Source organism: Dicentrarchus labrax, unplaced genomic scaffold (assembly GCF_905237075.1).
Source record: "Dicentrarchus labrax unplaced genomic scaffold, dlabrax2021, whole genome shotgun sequence".
NCBI lineage: Eukaryota > Metazoa > Chordata > Actinopteri > Moronidae > Dicentrarchus > Dicentrarchus labrax.
Window position 1 is genome coordinate 25,293,962 of NW_026136721.1, and position 20,015 is coordinate 25,313,976.

At 41.0% G+C, this 20,015-nt stretch overlaps 1 protein-coding gene across 3 annotated transcripts in view; it reads right to left on the reverse strand.

The window, feature by feature from the left end:
- Positions 1-20,015, reverse strand: part of rnf24 (ring finger protein 24) — a 37,395-nt gene that overhangs the window by 12,151 nt on the left and 5,229 nt on the right. For 2 of the 3 annotated variants that reach the window (XM_051384456.1, XM_051384457.1), the window contains exon 2: positions 2,745-2,894. In XM_051384456.1, coding sequence (XP_051240416.1) covers positions 2,745-2,887 — 143 coding nt within the window. In that variant the 5' untranslated portion in view covers positions 2,888-2,894. Of the gene's footprint in view, positions 1-2,744; positions 2,895-5,863; positions 6,084-20,015 lie in introns of those variants that run through there. The other variant, XM_051384455.1, reaches the window with a different exon arrangement.

Consider the following 20,015-nt stretch of genomic DNA (forward strand, 5'->3'; position numbering starts at 1 on the left):
TAAGTTACATATTAACAGATATCATTCCTAAAAAACAAAACACCCAAAATACATTGGATCAGACATTAAAGGTATTACTGCAGGTTGTCGAGGCACTTTAAACAGGCTTGCAAAACTCCAGGTACAAAAGGATTGTACCCACAGATTCAACCAATGTTTAACTCTTAATAAACATTGCTCTTGTTAATGAGCACAAATAAAACAACTCAGTGAACAAGGAGAGGACAGTAAGAGCACTGGACAAGAAAAAGAATGTAGGTACTGAGAATAAGAATAAAAAATATGTAGAAAAAAAGCAAGAAAACAAGAGAGATAGGAGAAATTCATAGGTTTGTAAGATTTACCTCCATTACAAGTAACCTTAACCTCTCGCAGCAGAGTGAGAGGGATCTGTAAAACAAGCAGCACAGTCTAGGAGAGAAACTGACATTTTGAAAGAGGTCAGCAGGAAAAGGTGCAGATACTCCCAAGGGTAGGGGACAACTGGTCATGTGTGAGGGGGTCGTGGGTAACTGACTGGAGTTGCTCAATGGCCAAGTACAATGTCAAAGTGGGCAACGAGAATAACTCGATGAAAAATTGGTATCCAGATTGACTTTTCACTCAAAGCTATCATTATCATTGAGTGCAGTCAACGGGCAATTCAAAATGTAAAATATGTGTCAGACATCATTATTGTCAAGAATGTCCAAATGGTCTGGACTACCTTGTGGTATGTCACTTCACTGAACATTCATGAGCACTAAATATAAATGTTACAAAGTGCATGGGTTAACCAACTTATAGACTGATGTAGGTTCCTTCACACTGCACATTTATAAACCTTTAGGCCACGCTCATGACTTCAGCATGCCAGGCCTCCTGTCCCTTACTTTCACAAACACCCCATGCTCAGGAAATACTTGCTATATATACACTGCATTGCATATTTCACATATATGTGTGTGGAGTGAAGACTCACTGATAAGAGGTGGTTGAGTATTTCTGCAAGAGTCTGCCCTGTGTCAAACTATGTGTCTAACTATGTGTCAATGTTTATCTTTGTTGGAATAATGACCCGTCACATGTCAACTCTACCGTAAATTCCTTGTTCCCTTCATCCACCTGCCAGTGTAAACAAGAGCAACGATGCTTACTGCACAGAAACCATAAGAGTTCCCCCTTTATGGTGGCCTTTGAGGTTTAACTAAGCTGTGGACATAACATATTTGTAAAGGAAGTATATGTATATTCATGAGTGCATATAATCCAAGTCATTTTGGGCCAGTCCTTTGGGAGACTGCATCTTTAGACGCCTTTTATGGAGCAAAAATTTGCTCTTTTTGCCTTTACTGATTAAACCCGACAATCTTGACTTTCAGTATTGAATCATGGTACTGCATCAAAGTCATAAAGTATCTCTTTAAAGTTAGATAAGGAGTTGGTGGAACAAATGAGTTGTTAACCTACTTACCATTTGCCCTGCAAGATAGGATATGACAGGGTGACGTGGGGTGAATTTTGTTGGGAACTGCTGCTTCTCACTGTCTTAGATAAAAAATGTTGGAGATTATTTATTTTCAGTTGGTCGCTGGCAGGAGAAAATCCCTGCAGCAACAGCAGCCAGGACAATTTGATTACACCAGTGGGGTTAAAAGGGGGGGGAATGACTTGTAACCACCTCCACTTTTCCTTAATGAGAAATAATTGCTGGATCACACTCATGGCTAAACCCTTAAAATGGGAGCTTTAACAAGGAATATTTATGGTTACAAAGAGATTTAAACATCCAAATGCAAATTTAATAAATTAAAAATGGTTATAACCAGTTTCTTTGACGCCAAGTGCCATGATCATAATAATGTAGCCAAGCATCTTTGGATCTCAGCATAATATTACTGTTTTTCCTATCAATTCGGATGATACATTCACCAATTGTAGTATCATAGCTACCTTCTCCAAACTGTGCTGTTGAAACATTTTGCCCTTGTGTGAAATAACGATTAGCAATACAAAACCACATATTTCTAAAAGGGGAAAAAAAAAAAAAGATTAATTAATTCAGCCTCAACTAGGAGCAATTGTGACAAGTGCCATACAGTTTGTTGGACAGAAACTACATAATTATAAGATACTGTTTTGCATTTTAGGAACATAACAAATTCAGCGTGCAGATATGCTTTATGGTAGTGCTTTTTTTAGATTACTAGATATAATAGTGCCAATAGTATTAAGCAATAAGGATACAGCCACAGTGAAGTAGCACACAAGGGCACTTTTGAACAAATAATTAATGAGCCAAAGTGACCTGAAATGTACAAGGATGTGTTGCATAATGGCAGTCTCAGCATTCAGTTCTCATTATAATGTTCAAGTCTCACAAGTAGTGGTACTGCTAGAGGTACAGTATGTTCAAAACCATCTGTCTTCTAAGTCAGGTTACACAAAGCCCTTTCTGAATAAAGTTTAAAATGTACATTTAAAAAGTTGAGCTTGCAGGAATTTGCATTTTAAATTGAATGTGTAAATTATTTTTCAGTGTTGTTATATTTGTCGAGGTGTCAAAAGGTGAGGTGATGAAAACTTGTGTTGTAAAACCACTAGATTAATGACTTGTTGCACCCAGTAAATAGCCGATGCTGCCTAACCAAAGAGACCCCTGTATGACACTTATTGCCACAAAAATCACACAGCAAAGCAATATCAAACACAAGAAAAATTCAAAACAAAGCTAAAATCCAAAGCTAAGGGTGTGTTGGTCTTACCTTATTAAGTAGCAGCAGAAGAGGAGGCTGAGGATGAAGACAAAGATGGCTGTCCCAAACACCACAATGTAGATGTTAAGGGGAAGGTTCTGGAACCCTATATTTGGCATCCTGGAATTGTAGTGCGGGAAATCGGAGCTCATGGATATTCTGCATGGAGAGAGATAAATGACATAGTATATAAGCATTTTCATTTCTGTGAAAAGAAAAAAAAGCGACACTGACACAAATGAAACACAAACTGAAAACTTTAGTTTCACTTTCAATTTTTTTTACTTTCAATACTACAGGAACATATTTCAGGGTTTGGTTTTATTTAGCCTTTATCAGCCAATACAGAGTTTACACGTTTTCAACTGCTAGTGCAATAGTCTCTGTTGGCCTTATTCTGAAAACACATTGCTATATTTAGCTTTTTTTGGGTGGACTAAACCATGGCCATTCACATCGTGGTGTATTATGCAGTTAATGGGTCAGGATCAATGGGCATTAGTAACTGTAGTCATAGGCAAATAGGCAATTGTGTAGAGTGGTATTTAAGGAAGAGAGACACCGTGCGAAGTGAGTCCACTCCAAGAAATGTGTGTTTGTGCCCACTAACATGCAACAGAACACTCAAATCACAGCATATGCGATAGCTGTACAGCTGAATACAGACATGATTTAGATCTGAAAGCCAAATCCTTTCTAAAAAAATGGCTTATACATTAGACCATCATAACACATTTTTAAAATGTAACCTGTCACGACATGAGGCACAAAGATATCCTTGAGCCAAATGTGCAATACTGCCTCATTTATTTTATTTTTTATTTTCATTTTTTTTTATTACTCACAGTTCCTTGAGACTAAAAACCATTTGAATTATCCCATAATGTTAATAAACTGTATTTGTAATAGATATGAGGGGAAGCACGGTTCCTTCGTGCTCTGGCAGCTGGTGCATCAGTTCTGATAAAGGTTAACTGGTTCACAACAGATACAAACGTGATTTAGTTCCTAGAAACACACTGATACTAAAAACACAAGAGAAATTCAATAAAAAGCTACAGAAAGTTATTGAGAAATATGCACTTCAACCCTTTATCCCCTTCCTCCCCTAACTAATGAGCCAATGGCCATTCCTGCGCAGCTGATTTACAACTCAGAGCAAAGCCCTGTTGGTCTATAGGGTTTGTTTAAATTGGTCAGATGCCAAACTCTCAAATCTATACTGAAAGCCAACAGCAAAGAAAAGGCACAAAAAGTGATAAAAGCCCACTCAGAAAACCTACTGTGACATTAAAAGTCTAATTTATTTCCTATATGAATAACATACAGCTATACTAAAGTATTCTACCACTCTGCATTTTCCATAAACAAGGAAAGAAAAGGTTTTGTTATTTGACTTACACTTTTAAATACATGCTAGTAAACCGGTAACACAGCCTATTGTGTTTCAAATAGGCAAAAACAATGTTTATAAAGGCTATACATTAACATTTATTTGCTCACATTGTCTGTGCACAGTTAACAAATGATTCATAAAAGTCCGGCCACATCTACTGGTCAAGTGCTCTTACTCAATACACCATAGGGACATGACCAGACATGTCTACGCCTACCCAGAGAACAGGAGGAGAGGACAGGAATAACTTTGGCTCTTTTGGGAACCACGTCTTGTGCCCCTCCCTTTCACTAAACACCAAGAGCTTCATTCCTCTACACTCCTCTGGATAGTGGAAAGTTTTGCAGGTTTTGCTGAGGCCATTAACAATCCTTTCCTGCTTACGATTACACCATATATGTATCACAGTGACCCCCGAAACTTGCACTCTGTTACATAACTAAGGTCTATCTCAGTATGGGGAACACACTCACAGCAGTATCCCCAGAAGCCTCTATATAACATTACACCAGCCAGTATTTGCAGTCATGATGGGCAGTACCTCCGTGCTGAGACACTTGACAGAGTTGGTAAGACAACTGGCTCATGATATCAGAGAGCGGGGCTGACAGCGCTAGTAACTTGAAGTTCTCTTTCCAACATATGTTTCAAAGTCTCACAATGACTTCAATATTACCAGACAAGCTTATTTCAACAACTGACAACCAACGCACGACAAGTTGTCAAAACATATGAGGCCTGTCATAAGCTCCATGTTATATAAGAGTGGTCCTGTGTATGAACTGAACGTAAATATCTCCAGCATGTTTGTCTTGACATGAGGCCCGAACAAGTATTAAAAGACAGCATCATCGTGTCCATGGGAGTTAGTGGTTGGGAAAATTTGTTCAGCTAAAGTTGAAAGATTCATCTTTTAATGGGACAAAGAGCTGAGACAAGGGAAGGAGCAAGTGTTCTACTTTCATGAAATGGCAAACAAAAGGGTACTAAACCAAGAAGATAACAGGACTATCATTAAAACATTATCCAACAACTCCTACGAGGCGAGAGAATTGCTGACATAAGCCACAGGAATGAAATACCTGTGATTCTGGGCCACACTTGTTTAACGCCCACCTCTTCAAGACACTGTGGATGGGCCATGAAAGTAAACAGTGGTACTGAAATTACAGGGAAGCTCAACTGTGATCAAATTAAATGCCCATAAGCTGAGGCATTTTTAAAGGAGATGAAATATCAACCCCCAGGCCAGGGAAACTAGGTCCAGTCCAGGTGCTGCTGTGGTCGGGAATTGTGTGCATAGCTAAGGCTGAGTGAGTCATCAGTTTTATATTAAATAACCACTAAAGCAGGTGTCATTTCCAAACCCTGTAAGCCATTTTAGCCATGTTAACTGTTGCAGACTTTAATCAGCTGTAGATAAATGATGCAATTACGTCATTTTGATATTCTTCACCCAATTTCAAACTCAAGCCCTGCTTCGCTGTCTATTTATCATTCCCTCCAAACACAGCCCAGACAACCTCCTCTTGCTTATCTGAACACACAGACATGTTGCAGAGCTACATGTCTTTCACACAAAGCGACTAGCACCTCCGGAAATACATGAAACCAACACACAGACGCTTCATTCTTCACAGTTTGTAATTAAGTAACCTTATGGTTACATACTTTAATGCTGACTTCTCTACAGCTAGCTTAAATAAAGGACTGGTGGTGAACACACACGTACCCGAGTGGTGCCTTCATGCTGAAGAGCAGAAAAGTCTGCATAGATCTATAATACAGGTCCTTGAGAAGTGACATGAGTTGTACTTGTGAGCCTCGTCAGTGGGTTGCCGCCTGTTGACTTGTTTGGATCATGGCCCTTCTGTGCCCAGTTCATAAAAGCTCCATGCCAAGCCCTGCTTCACTCTCTGACTCCTTCTGGTGTCTCTGCCTAAACAGCCACAACAACCTCCCCCTGCTTATATGAACACACAAACATGCAGCAGAGGAACATGCTTTACACACACACACACACACACACACACACACACACAGAAATACCTCAGGAGGAATTTGAGACTAGCACTGAAAATCCATCCTACCGAATAGATAATTAGGTAAGAACAGAGGCCTCTAAGGAGAAGGTTGGTAGGTATGATTTTTAATAGATATTGATAACCCACAGTTTTGCGAACTTACAAAATACTATTCAAAGCATATGTGGATTTATTTAGTCCCAAATACATGAAAAACTGCTTCTCCTTTATACCCTTTTACAGATATATCATTATTTCCATTGTCATTAGAGTTTACAGCGACAGCTTCTGTACTGGCCAATGAGGTTAGTGACTGCTAATTCCCATGTGTGTAGAAGCAAGTCTATAATGACGTGTGGACATTTATAACACTTCTTTGTTAGCAGCTGAGTTTTAAATAATGAGCTGTGACTTCACCAGACCTCACATGCGCCCATAGAGAAATTCCAGTTTTCTCCTTCATGTTGCAGATAGTGGTAAACAATACTGACAGTGAAGACAACATCGAGGTGTAGAAAGGCTCAGTAATCTTCTCCTTTTTCAAAGCCATTTCCACCGCAATTGTTCTTTCAGAAAAATACAAAAATACTTTGAATCACCACTCAGATCTCCAATTAATTTGTTCAGTGATTCAAATAGGTCTAGTGTTGTACTAAATGAAAACTGTTTCCCTGACAGGAGAAACAATTTGCAGTCAGTTTTTTTGTGGGTGGGATTAAAAACGGGGACGTCATCTTTCTGAATAGCTAGCTGGCTTCCAGGCTAGGCTTTGGTATTTTAATTTGCCATGTTCTTTCTTTCTTTCTTTCTTTCTTTAATTCACTCACCTACCAGTATGATAAATATATTATTCACTCCTTGGGGGCTTTTCAAATGATGATTTGAATATTCAATGTTAATGAGGCGGCCCTAAGGAAATAGCACCAAAAATTTAAAAAAAGGCAATTATCAGGTTAAAGCAATCCTTTGCAAGTATTGCTCCATATTACAAAGTGAATAAAAGCATGTAAACACAATTATTTTGCATACAGTAATGGACATATGACATGGCCTAATAATCTATGACATATTCATCTAATGTTGTAGTGATGCCATCACCATCAACAGAGGCAGCTACAGTAGGACAGTTATAGGACAGACATGTGTCATTCAGCTGGCATGAGTTTAAGAGATGACAGCATGTCATTCAATGCAGGTTAGACTGAATGACAGATTTAAAAGGTCCCTCTTCAACTAAGTCTTTTGCTCTTGGGCTGTCCCCCTTCGCTCTGTGCGACACCCTTACAGTATCAAGATTCACTGACATAGAGGATCTTGGGTTCATCAAGTGATCTAGAAATCCAACTCCTTTGCAGTAAACAACCCACATGCCACAAAAATGCTTTTGGATGTTCGAGTCCTGCCCAGGCCCTTTTCTGCATCTCTCTCTCTCTCTCTCTCTCTCTCTCTCTCTCTCTCTCAAAATAAAAGCAAAATGCCAAAAAATAAATAAATAAATTAAGTATACCTGACTGTGTGAGTGGAGAAACAAAAGAAGTGCAAGTGCTTCCATACAGGCATCGGGGTTGTTCTGTCAAGTAGAGTTCAACAGACTGCTAGTCTATGTCAAGGCCCATTGAAACTCCTCTGGCAGCCAGTAGTGGGCCTGCAGCTTAATTTGTCACAAATCTGTGTTTCATCTTAAAGTCAAATATTTAAAGAATGTAAACATTAGCCATGACATTAAAAACTAACCATAGGCTAAGCACGTAGTCCTATATTCCCTCCTTGATGCTTCCTGTTTCTAAATAGCTTCCTGTGCATCTAAAAATACCTTGTTGCCCCTCTCCCTCCTTGAAACTGAAGGGCCCACTCAGGACAAAAGCCAAACTTGCACGCTTCACCGAGTAGAAAACTAGTTCACTAAAAATGTGAATGTACAGTGAGGCAGCACTGACAGAGCTAGCTCTACTGCACAACATCTGAAGCAGAGATGTACACCAGTAAATGCGATGTTATTGTGAACACATCTCCCAAAGAGGATAATCCTATGAAGGACCAAACAGCATTCAGAGTGAATCTTCCGACTTGGCAACAAATAGCGTCTTCAGGTTGGAAAGGGCAGATGTGATTTGCATCTGCTCTCCTCATCCCACCATTTCTGCCAACATCTGCCTCCCTCACTCAGACATTTTCAGATGCATTTACACATTCATTGTCCACTGTTTCCTGAGGATTGAAAGAGCCTAAAATCTGAACATTTGCAAACAACCCATGACAAAGCTAAGAAGTTTATAGTACACCCAAATTATACTTATTATTTTATCATATTTTCTCCCACCTGTAGTGGTGTCTGGTTTTATGCACCAAGGGCAATGCAAACATCTGGACAATAAAGGTAGCCACACATATGAATGCACACAGTGGCAACTTTTAGGCATCAACACAAAGCCTACAAATTATTATCTAGAATATTATTCACTAATAAGCAAGAAAAAAAATGATCAGATACAGGGCAAGAATTACGCATAAATATCACTTATCCCTTGAATGTTTGTTTACACTCAACTCTTTTGTATTTTGGGTATGGAAGAATTTAAACTGATAGTATGGTTTTTGCTTCTAGTGAAACTTTAATAGAATAAAACAATTTTATGAGCTCCTGTTCCCCATGTGTTGGGACTCTGAGCTTCGTCTGAGGATACCATTACTTGGTTAGCCAAGTGAAACAAAGACAACACCTTAGGTATTACACTTGACTTCTCTTGGCTAGAAGTGTCACTATTAACAGCCAATTCCTATTAAGTATTTACCCAGAATACAATCACAAACATTTTAAGGACTTTCCCCTTTCAACCAATGAGTCATCACTTATTATGGCATAGGTCACAATTGTGAATTTCATAAAACAATTTAAAAAAGTGTTCATCAAACATGAACATCACAGTTCAGTTTGATATGTGATACAAATTTCATAGTTTGTAAAGCATAGGAAAAGATATGTTTTTAAGGCATATTAAACCATAAGACAACCACATATTGTACATACCAAAGAAACTCTCTCACAACAAGCCAAGATTGTTCATAATCGGACCAGAGAACCCTCCCTTTCTCCTTGCTCAGTCTTTGCGCAACTAATTCATATGCAATGTGATATAGAGTTTAATCAAACATAGTGAGCAAATAACTCTTTCACCCATTAACCTCCCCAGCTGTCTTCCATACCATATTCATAATCAATAGTAGCTGAACCATTAGTAGACACATCACATGACCAAATTATGACATTTAGACCCATGATATTTCATAAATAAAAAAGTGCAGAACTCATGCAGCTGATGATTAATAGTGCCATTTGTTTTTTCCAAGAAATAAAATAGCAAAATCCTTGACCAAAATAGGTTAATTAAATGTACCCTTGTTCTTTGTTATTTTCCTAAAGGCTAGTAGTTATGAACTCTATGCGTCTTTACTGCGTTTCTTCTCTTAAATTTCCTTGTTTTATTGTCTTATTACATATCAAATTCCCTTCAAAGGCCAAAACCATAGCTCTGCTGTTCAGGAGATTCTTGTGATCAGCCCAACATTACATTCACGAGATGCTGCCCGAAAGAGAAGTGGAAATTTCCACTAGCGGCCACGGCTGGCCATGAGATTTGCACATCTGAAACTTAATATGCCAAAGGGCAGCAACAAACACCAGGGCCTCAGAGGCAGAGCAAGAGACTCTTCACAATGTGCTGGCTGTGGTAAGTGAAATACTCACATTGGCGATGATACCAAACTTACACACCACATTTTCATCAAAACGTAATTGGTCCTAGTTAAAATGTTTTATGACAAGAGTGGCTAGTTAAATTGTCCTTTTAGCCAGAGATGAGGGAAAACAGATCAGTCACAAAGCATACAAAATGCAGGATTAGAATACAGCTGTTAGTGAGGAGTGTAAAAAGCTTTAAAAAAGCTCCTTTCTCTGTTTAAACTGAAAGACAATGCACCGTTATGTTACTTCCTGAAAAGAATGAAAACGATGACACTAATGATCACGCACCCCATTAGTTATGAAACTAGCCAACAGTGTTTCTACTTCAAGCCCTGAAATATGCATTGCAAAAAGCTTGTTTTTCCAAAGTTGGGCCAAGTTCTACAGTAAGTAGGTCGCTGTAACTATAACTCCAGTTATGGAGATGTGGGAGGCACAGGACTTGAGTGGAGCTGACAAGGTCAACCTAATGTCAGCTGTTGATAGAATTCCAATTACTGGATTTACATCTAATGCCACTGCCACGTGCCATTTACAGCTAATGCCACCGTCCAACACGTGTATACATATATTCATTCAAGTTTCTTTTCCAGAAGTGCAACAAATACTCAGTGTTGTGCTGTTTGTTTACTGAAAGGTAACTGATCTTTTGTAATAGGTGTCAAGTGTTACGTTATAAGATGAATGACTATCTACTATCTACTAGAGAATGTTATCAAGCTGAGATTTACAAAGAGTCACACTGTCATGGACTATAGTATACACCCCTGTCTAACCCTGACCTAACTCTGTACAGTCAAAACCAAATTATACATAACTTCTAGCTGTCTGTGCTAAGCTAACACCAGTAGCTGCCAGCAATAACTAACACTCAAGACAATCTGTAGCTACTCGATAGAAGGGTCTCTTAGTGTTTTATGATCGATTAATATAAAGTATATATAAGAAATATAACAAAATGTATAAACAGTGGCATCAAATTTAGAGTGTAAGGAAATTATCTATAAATGAGACAAACAGAAAAGTAACATTTGTCATCAAAATCATCAATATGGTAGTAAACTAAGATTTGTTATGACATTTTCTTTATTTGCTTTTATTTTTTCCTCCCCCCAAAGCCAATCATTCCTCAGTGGACTCTGATAGTAACACAAGCTGACACAAACAAGAGGAACTGACACACACAGCTGTCTCATAGCACTCTTGTCTCCTTGTACCCAGTGCGACTTTTTCTAGGTTTTTTTTTTCTACTTTCAGTGTACCATGTCACCTCAATTACTGTCATAGTTTTACTTTCTCTTCTTCCTCATTTTAATCTATTTTTGTGAACCGTTTGTTGACTTTGATCTAGGCTTGCTTAGTAGCCACACACACCCCTTTAAATCAAGAATAGTGAGATATTTCATTTGAAAATAATCTTTTCAAAACAATATCACTGAACAATACAATATACCTCATTATCATATTCAATCCCCTTTCACAGCCACCTACTTTAAAGAAACAGGACCCTTGGTCTGCAAAGTGCAGGGTCACAGTCACTATAAATAAAACCTGGAGTCATGTGAGGTTGAGTAAGTCAAGCTGAAACATGAAAACAACCTATAAGTGATATCAGTTCTTGGGGTCATCAGCTACTGACCTACAGTAAATAAACAAATACACATACAAAAGGTGTCAAGTTCACAAACTGTGACTAAAATATTCTATTAAATTTAATTGTCAACTTTGTTTGCCTACTTGAACTTATTTTCAACTTCAGTGAAATAGCATAACTTCTATTTGAGAAGCTTGTGTTTGAGTTGGCGAAGTGCCTGGTCCTTGAGGCCAAGAGCAACAACAATTAAGATTATGATTAGTGGATGAAACTAAAGAGTAACACAAAAATAAGTATCTAGATGCTCTGCATCAAGATAACATGGAAGGGGACCATTCATCACCCTTCAATGCACATGCAGGCTTTATGTACAACTCCAACTGTCAAACAGATATTGCAACCTTTGCAATGTACCTGCTGTGGTCACTGACGTTAGAATATCAATATAAATTCAATATAGCGTAGCATTCAGCCTTTTTGACTCCCCTCCCCCCCTCCTTTTCTGACTTTTTTTTTTTTTTTTTGTGTTTAGAAGGACAATCCATTTGTATTGGTGGGTGTCACTCTGCATAACATGTATTGTCAAATTATGTAGCAAAAATCAGCAAGCAAGATTCAAGAGTCAAATATTGAGTTTAAGTGACAACATGGGTTTGTGCAGTTGTAGTTAGGGATGTCCTGATCCAATCCAAGTCATTTAATATTGAGTATCTGCCGATAGCCGAGCCCCGATCAGACACTTCTATTTTTTTTATTTAATTTTTTTTTTTCAAATCAATGCCCAGTGCACACTTTAACTACATTAAAGATATTAAAATATAGTAGTATAAAATAACAAACCCTCCGTGATCTTTTTGCGGTCTTGTTGCTGGCCTTGATAGATGCATCAGAAAACACACAGAGCTCTGTATGCACTGCCTTGGCTAGCGAAGCTGCTGTGTATGTCCGTGGTACGTGGAGGTGTCTCAGCTCCTGAAGCGAGTCTTGCCAAGCTTTCCATTTGCTGAATTTATCTTCCAGGTAGCAGTACGTCCCACTCCGGACAGCTCAGCGGTGAGTTCCCGGAGGAGGAGTCTTCCTTGAAGTGTTACGGGGGGCCAGGAAACCCAAGGGGTCGAAAACACTATTCACCGTGGAGAGGACACCACGGCGAGTAAATGGCTTGATGTCGTTTGCCACAGAGAAGGTGAATGTGTCGCTTGCTATCTCCCACAAGAGACCCAGACTGCGTTGAGTGGGTGCGGCCTCTCCACCTAAGTCCACATCTTTCACGACTGTAGCACAGTCATGTGGTTAATTTAGAAAAGCTTGTTGGGTTTTTTGTTTGTTTTGGGGAAGGTTGTGGTTTTTTTGGTTAAGTGGTGGTGGGGTTGTTTTTAGTAGGCCTAAGGCGGCCGCCCCCGTCCACATAGAAGGGGCCCCCCACCCAAGCCCGGGGTCCCCCCCCAGGGGCCCCCCCCCACCCCCCCTGTTTTCTCTCCCCCCTTCTTGGGTGCCCCCTCTTGTGGGTCGTTAAATCCCCAAAGTGGGGGTTGGGGGGTTCAGAATGTTTTGGTTTCTTTTGTTGGTTTTTTGTTTTTTTTTTTTGGTTTTTTTTGGTATATTGTTGGCTTTTCAGGTATTTTAAGTGGTTTTTTTGGCCCTCTAATATCCCCAAAAGCCTGTGCTCTTTTTCCTTCAGGACCGCCCCCTTTCCCCCCCGGAGGGGTTTGGAAGGGTAAGGGGGTTTTGGGGGGGGTATGGTGGGGGGAGGGGGTAGTTAGTTGGGACTGGTTTAGAATACCCCCCTTTTTTTGCCTGGTTTCCTTTTTTGGCCTGCTTTTGGTGGGTTGTGTACCCCGATCCTTCCCACCTCTCCTCGTTTTGCGGCCTCCTCTGGGTGGGCCTCCACCTTGGGCCCCTCCTGGGGCCACATTTTCTTATTTTATCCCTGTCTTGTTTTTTTATTTTTGTTTTTTTTTTGGTTTTTTTTTGGAGTTTTTTTGGGGTTGTTAGAGGTTTTTTGTGTTTGTTTTTGTAAGTTGGGTGGAGGTTTGTTTAGTTTTGTTAGATTTGGGTGGAGCTTTTTTTTTTTTTGGTTTATTTTTTTGGCCGTTTTTGTTTGGAAGGTTGTGGTTTTTGTTTTTTTTGATTGTGGGTGCCCGGTTGGGGCCCTGTTGAGTGTTTTTCACACTCGGTTTTTCCCGAAGTTTTTTTTGTTGCCTTTCCGGTTTGTTGGCCCTTTTCTCTTTGTTTGCCGTTTTGTTTTATGTTTTTGAGGGTGGGGGGGGGTTTTGTTGGGGGGGGGGGTTGGTGGGGGGGGGGTGGTGGGGGGTTGTTGGGGTGTTTAGGGTTGTTGGCGCGCCTGGCCCCCCTTTTGGGGCCTACCCCGGGCCGAGGGGTGGGGGTGGGGGAGGGTTGGGGTTGGGGGGGGGTTTGGGTTGTTTCCTAGCTCCCTACCTTTTTGCACGTGTCTTTCCCCGGTAGGGAGGGCCTCTGGGGGGTGGGGGGGAGGGTTGGGAGGGGGGGGGGGGTGTTGGGTTGATGTGGGGGGGGGGGTGTGGGGTTTGGGTTTGGGGTGTGGGTGGGGTTGGGGGGGGTGGTGTGGGGGGGTTGGAGGGGGGGGGGGGGGGGGGGTTTCCCCCAAGGTCTCGACCCCCGGCCCCCGGCGTTTCCCCGGTTGGGGGGGATGTTTTGGGGTATTTGGTTATGTTTTTAGGTTGTTTGTTTATGGTTTTAAAAGGCTGTAAAAGGTTGGAGTGGGGGGTGGTGGTTTTTTTTGGTGGTTGGGGGTGGTGTTGGCTTTTGTAGTTTGTTTTTTAGGTTTTGTTTTGGGGTGTTTTATTGTGGAAACTGGGGGGACGTTTTGGCCGGTGTCGCGGGGGTCGGGGCGGTGGGGGGGACCTGGGTTTATATTGGTTTTAATGTCCCCTTTCTCGGCCGCCGTCGGGTGTTGGGGGGGGAGGTTGTTGGGGTTGGTGGTGGGGGCGGGGGTGCAGGTGCGGAGCAGGGGTGGGTAGGATGCTATTAAAGGGTTTAACTACTTTTGTAAGGTTTTTTTTTATTGGGGTAGTTGGTGGACAGGTGATAATTAAAGTTCCTTCTTTTTTTGGAGGTTCTTTTTTTTTTCCGGTGTTTTTTTTTTTTTGGTTTTTTTTTGCTTGGGGGGGGTTGGTTGCGTTTTTTGTGGTTTGTTTTTTTTTGTGGTGGGGTGGTTTTTTTTTTTTTTTGTTTTTTGGTTTTTTTTGGGTTTGGGGGGGGGGTGGTTGTTTTTGGGTTAGTTTGTTTTTTTTGTGTTTTTGGGAGTTGGTTGGGGACCTCCCATACCACCGCTAAGGTCATTGCTTTGGTGTTTTTGTTGCCCTTTCTTTTACGCTGATTACCTAAAATTTTGGTAAAGTATTCTTTTTTTTCTTTTTTTTTTCTATTTTTTTAAATCTTTTTTAATCGTTTTTTTTTGGTTTTTTTTGGGCGGTTGTGGGGCTGTTTTTTGAAGTGGCTTGGAGGGGGCGTGGAGGGGGAGCCAGGGGGGGGCCGGGCGCGCCCCCCCTTTTGGTCCCCGCCTCTTCTTTTTCTTATTTTCCCTTGTTTTTTTCTTGGGTTTCTTTTGGGTTTTTCTGGCCCTTTTGGAAGGGTTTTTTTGGTTGTTTTAAGGTGTTTTTTTTTTTTTTCGGGGGTTTCCCTGCCCTTTCGTGGGGTGTGTGTGGGGTTTTTTTGTTTCTTTGGGGGGTTTTTTTTTGGCGTTTTTGGGGTTTGCCGCCAAGCCCTTTTGTCTTTAAGTCCCTTTCCTTCGGTTTTGGGTGGGGTCCCTCTCCTTTGGGGGTGTTGTGTGTATTCTTTGAGGCGGGGTAGGTTTATGTTTGGTCTTAAGGTTGATTTTATTTAGGCTTGACCGCCTCCGGGGGGTAAGGTTGAGGTGCCGGGGGGGGGGTCGGGGGGGGGGGGGGGGGGGGTTTGGTGGGGGGGGGGGGGTGGGAGGTTTGTGGTGTGCTGTGGGGTTGGGGGGGTTGTTGTTGCTTGTTTATGCCGTTTGGGTTCTTGGTGGGGCCCCTGGTTTTTTATTTTTTTTGTTGGTTGGAGTTGGGTTCTTGAGGTTGAGTGGGTTTGTTTGTTGCTTTGGTGGGTTTTTTGGGTGTTGGGTAGGTGGAAGGGTTGTTTTATTTTGTTTGTGGGTTTAAGGGTTGTTTTTTTTTTTTTTTTGTTTTTATTTTTAATTTTTTTTCCTTTTTGTCTTGCTCTTTTTATCCTCTCCTGGTTTTGTTTTCTTTTTCCTCCCCCCCCCCCTCCTCCTTCCCCTCCCCCCCTTCCCCCCTCCCCCCCCCCCTCCTTCCCCTTCTCCCCCCTCCCCCCCCCTTTTTTTTCCCTTTTTCAGTGTCTTTTTTTTTTCTCCCTTGTCTTTTTGTTTCTCTGCCCCCCTTTCTTTTTTTTTCTTTTTTTTTTTGCTTTTTTTTTTTTTTTAGTTTAAGCTTGTTTTTTTATTACCCCCTCTGCTTTTTCCTGGGGGCGTTTTTTTTGGGTTGTGGGGTTGGGCAAGTTAGCGTGGCCTTCTTTTACCCCCCACTACTTTTTTTGGCCTTTTGTTTCTTTTCCTTTTTTTTACGTTTCCCCCGCCCCCCGTTTTTACCCTTTCCCCTCTGTTTTTTCCCTCTATTTTCCCTCCACCGCCTTTAACAATACCTATCTTTAACCTTTTCCTTTCAATTTAAGGTTTTATTGGTTTTAATTTTTTTTTTTTTTTTTTTTTTTTTCCTTCTTTCTTTTAATAAAGAAGATAAAATAAAAACTAAAAAAAATAAAAAAAAAAATATTAAAAATTTTTAAAAGTTTTTTTTTTTTCAAGTAAATATTTATAAAAAATTTTTTTTTAAAATTAAATTAATTCAATTCTTTTTTTAATTAAAAAATTTTTTAACATATTATTTAAAAAAAAATATGTAAGTGGGTACCCTCCGGGGTTGCCTCTGTGGCGGTGAGCGGTTTTGAAACCATGGGTTTAAAAACGGAATGGTGGCTTTTAAAACCCCCCCCCCCCCCCAACCACCGCTTAAAACCACCCTGGCACCCGGACCCTCCCCCCCGAAAAAAAACCCCTTAAAAAAGGGTCTCCTCAAAAAAAAAGGTCATTTGAATTTAAGCCCGAAAGACAACACACCCTTCAATGCACATGCTCCAGAATGCTGGCTGTTGAGGCAAACTTGTGAAGCCTGAGGCTTGATTCGCCAGTGATGTCTGTGTTCTGCTTAACAGGTCGATGGCTTCAGCATCAGTCGACACAGAACGAAGGCCGTCTTTCATCTTTTGGGGGGCCTTTTTTAATTCCTTAAGTGGCCCTAACAGGGGCCGGGGGTGTTCGGATTTTTTCTTTTTATTTGTTTTTTGTTTTTTTTGTTTTGTGGTTTTTTGTCATATTATCATTGTAATTTGGGTTTTTTTTTTTTTTTTGTGGGCCTTTGCATTAAAAAGTGTTGTTTTTTTTTGTTTTGGTGGCCCTTTTTTACTTACGTTTTCGTAACAAACTCAAAAAAAAATTTGTTGAGGTAATTTTTTGTGAGAGGACCATATTAAAAAAACGGGAAGGTAATTGGTAATTTATTGGGTACTAGGGTTATATGCCAGTTTTATTGGATTGTTTTTTCAGGGGTTGACAATAAAAAGGTTGTTGGTCCTGTCTTTGGTGGGGGGCCTTTTCGTGGTGGTTCTACTTATTTTTCTTTTTCAAAACATTTTTTTTAGTAACTTTTTTTTGTTGTTTTTCCAACTTTTTTTTTAAAAAAACAAAATGTTGTGGTGGTTTGTTTGCGTTTTTAAAACAGGTTTTTTGTAGTTTGTTAAGGTGGGGGGGGGGCTTTTAATTGGGTGTTAACCAACCGATTTTTTTGTTAGATTAGGGTCTGGAAGGTACCTTGTTTTTAGAAAGGTGCCGGCTTGTGTTTATTTTGTTTGCATAAAGACGTTTTCCCCGAAAGTTTGTTCGGTTGGCTTCCTGGTTTCTTTGACTTGTTTGTTGTTTCCCCAAAATTTTTTTCGTTTTCTTAAGTGTGCAAAAAACTTGTTTTGGTTTGCATAGGGAGGTCCGGCGTTTGTTTAGGGGGGGGGTGTTTGTGGGGTGTTGGGGTGGGTTGGGGGGGTTTTGTCGGGGGGGTTTTCCGGGTGGTCCCCATGGTGGGTTTTTGGGTTGGCCCCCAAGGGGGGTTTTTGGGGGTAGTTAAATGGGTGGGTTTGGGGGTGGTTTTACTGGGTCTTGGTGGGGGGGCCATCAAATAGGTTCTCAACGGGGGGATAGTTTTTTGGGCGGGGTTGGGGGGCCTAAAGGGATGTGCATGGTGGGTTGGACTGGATGGGGAGTTGGGGTTCCGTTTTGTGGGTTGGGGATATGGGAGGGATTTTTGGGGTTGGGGTTGGGGGCTTTTGTGTTGGGGGGGTGGCTTGGGGCAGTGGTGTTGAGGATTGCACCCATAAATTTCTTTTATCCCGGGTATTTTTTTGGTTCCTAAGTGTGGGGTTTGCCTTTATTTTGAAGGAGTTTTTAAGGTGGTAAGGGTAGAGGGTTTTTGCTTTTGGTCATAGGGATGAAGTGGGTTTTTTTGGTTTTCTGGTTGTCGTTTGGGTTTTGGTGGCTGGGGGAGGTTTTTTTAATTTGTACGGGTTTTCTTTCAAAGGCGGGAAACATGGGCAAAGGTTAATTTTAACCCCGCTTTATTGGTGCTGCTTTATTTCTCGCGCGGTTTTAAGTTAAGTTCTGGTTGCCTTGCCTTGCGGTTGGGTCCCGGGGTGGGTGGGGGGTTGGTTTTGGGTGGGTTTAGGGGGGGAAAAAGGGTGATTTTAAAGTGTCATAAGCAAATATAAAAATTGAAACACAAAACTTTAATAGATTAGTTTTTTGTAAGGAAAACCTTTATATCCTCCATTTTTTTTGGTTTGAAGGTTTTGCTGCTTTTGTGTTTCTGGGGCTTGCAGGGTTTGGGGCGTTTGTGGTGTTGTGGGTTGCGGTTTTTTTTATTGCTAGGGTTTTGGTGGGGGGCGTTTTTTTTTGGGTTTTTGGGTTGTTTTGGGGATTTGAGTCTTGTTTTTCGGAGTTGGGAGGTGGGCCGGTTGCAAGAAAGATTTTAAAACTTGGGGCATTTTCTTTACCAGGTTTAGTAGCAAAAAAATTTGGTTAATTATAACATTTTTGAAAATTGTAAATTATTTTAATAGTTAAAATTGTAAAAAATTTACTTCCTTTTTCTTGGAACCCATAGGACATTTTTTTTTTTTTTGGTCCGAAAGCCGGGTGGGGAGTTAAGGAAGGAGGGGGGGGGGGGGTCTTGATAGTGGCCAGCTGGGGGGTCTCCTTTTGCCAGGTGCGCCCTTCCTCCCAATTACACTTTTTTTTTTACTTAGCCTCCCCTGTTATTCCCGAAATTTTTTAGGAAACTTTTTGGATAATTAAAAGGGCTTTTTAAGGTTCTTTGAGGGGTTCCATAGGGTTCGTGAGGGGGTTTCGAGGGGTTTGTTGTGTCCATTGGGGGTTTAGGTATGACCTGGGGCCTGGTTTCTGTCCGAAGCGATTGTGTGGTTTAATTCTATTCCTTTTTTGTTGTTAAGACTACCCCTTGAGTGGCTGGGAGGTCTTGCGCCTGGGGAGCAGGATAATTTTAAGGCTGCCCGGCAAATTTATATTTATTTGAATTATCAAGTTAAAAAAAAATAAAATTCACCGCCCGGGGTCCAGTGGGTTGGTCCCGCGGTGGGTGGTTGTTGGCGGGTTCGGGGGGTGGTGGGGTTGTGGGGCCCTGGAGAGAAGTTGGTGTGGGTCTGTGTGGGGGTGGCTTATGGTGGGGTCCCTCCGGGGGAGCCTTTCTTTTGGAGGTTGGTTTTTTTTGGGCGGGGTGGAGGGGGGGAGGTTTACTCGGGGGGGGGGTTGTTTTTATGGGTGCTTGTTTTTGGGGTGTTTGGGGTGGGGGGGTTTTAAAGGGTTGGTTTTTATATGGTGATTTAAAGTTTTTTTTTTTTTTTTTTTTTTTATCTTTTTTTATTTTGGGCTTTTTTGGTTTTCCCACTCGGGGTACGTGTTGGTTGTGTTGTTTGCCCCCTCCGTTTCCCCCGCTTGGGCGTTTGCTGGGTCTCCGCCTATTGGGGCGCTTGGGGGTTCGTGGTCCTTCTTTGTTTTTTCCTTTTTTTATTTTTTTTGTCTGTTTTTTTTTTTTTTTTTGGTGGTTTTCCTCTGCGCCCTTCCCTCTCTTTTTTTTTTTTTTTTGCTTTTTCTTCAAATACAGGAAAGTGTTTTCGCGGCCTCTCTTTTTGCGCTTGCACGTATTAATGAGCTAGTGGGTGCTGGGGTTGAGGGTGGAATTTTTCTTTTATTCACCAAAATATTTTTGTTTTTTTTTTTTTCCTCCTTCTCACCATGGTACGGGGCCCCCGTTTTTATTTTTTTTCATTATGTTGTCCTCCCTGCAGTGAAGCAGCTGCAGCTTACAAAACAATAAACTCTTCCCCTCAAATGAAGACTTGAGTCGTAGTAAGGTTTTGTGGCTCTTTACTGTGGCTCTTTTTCTCTTTT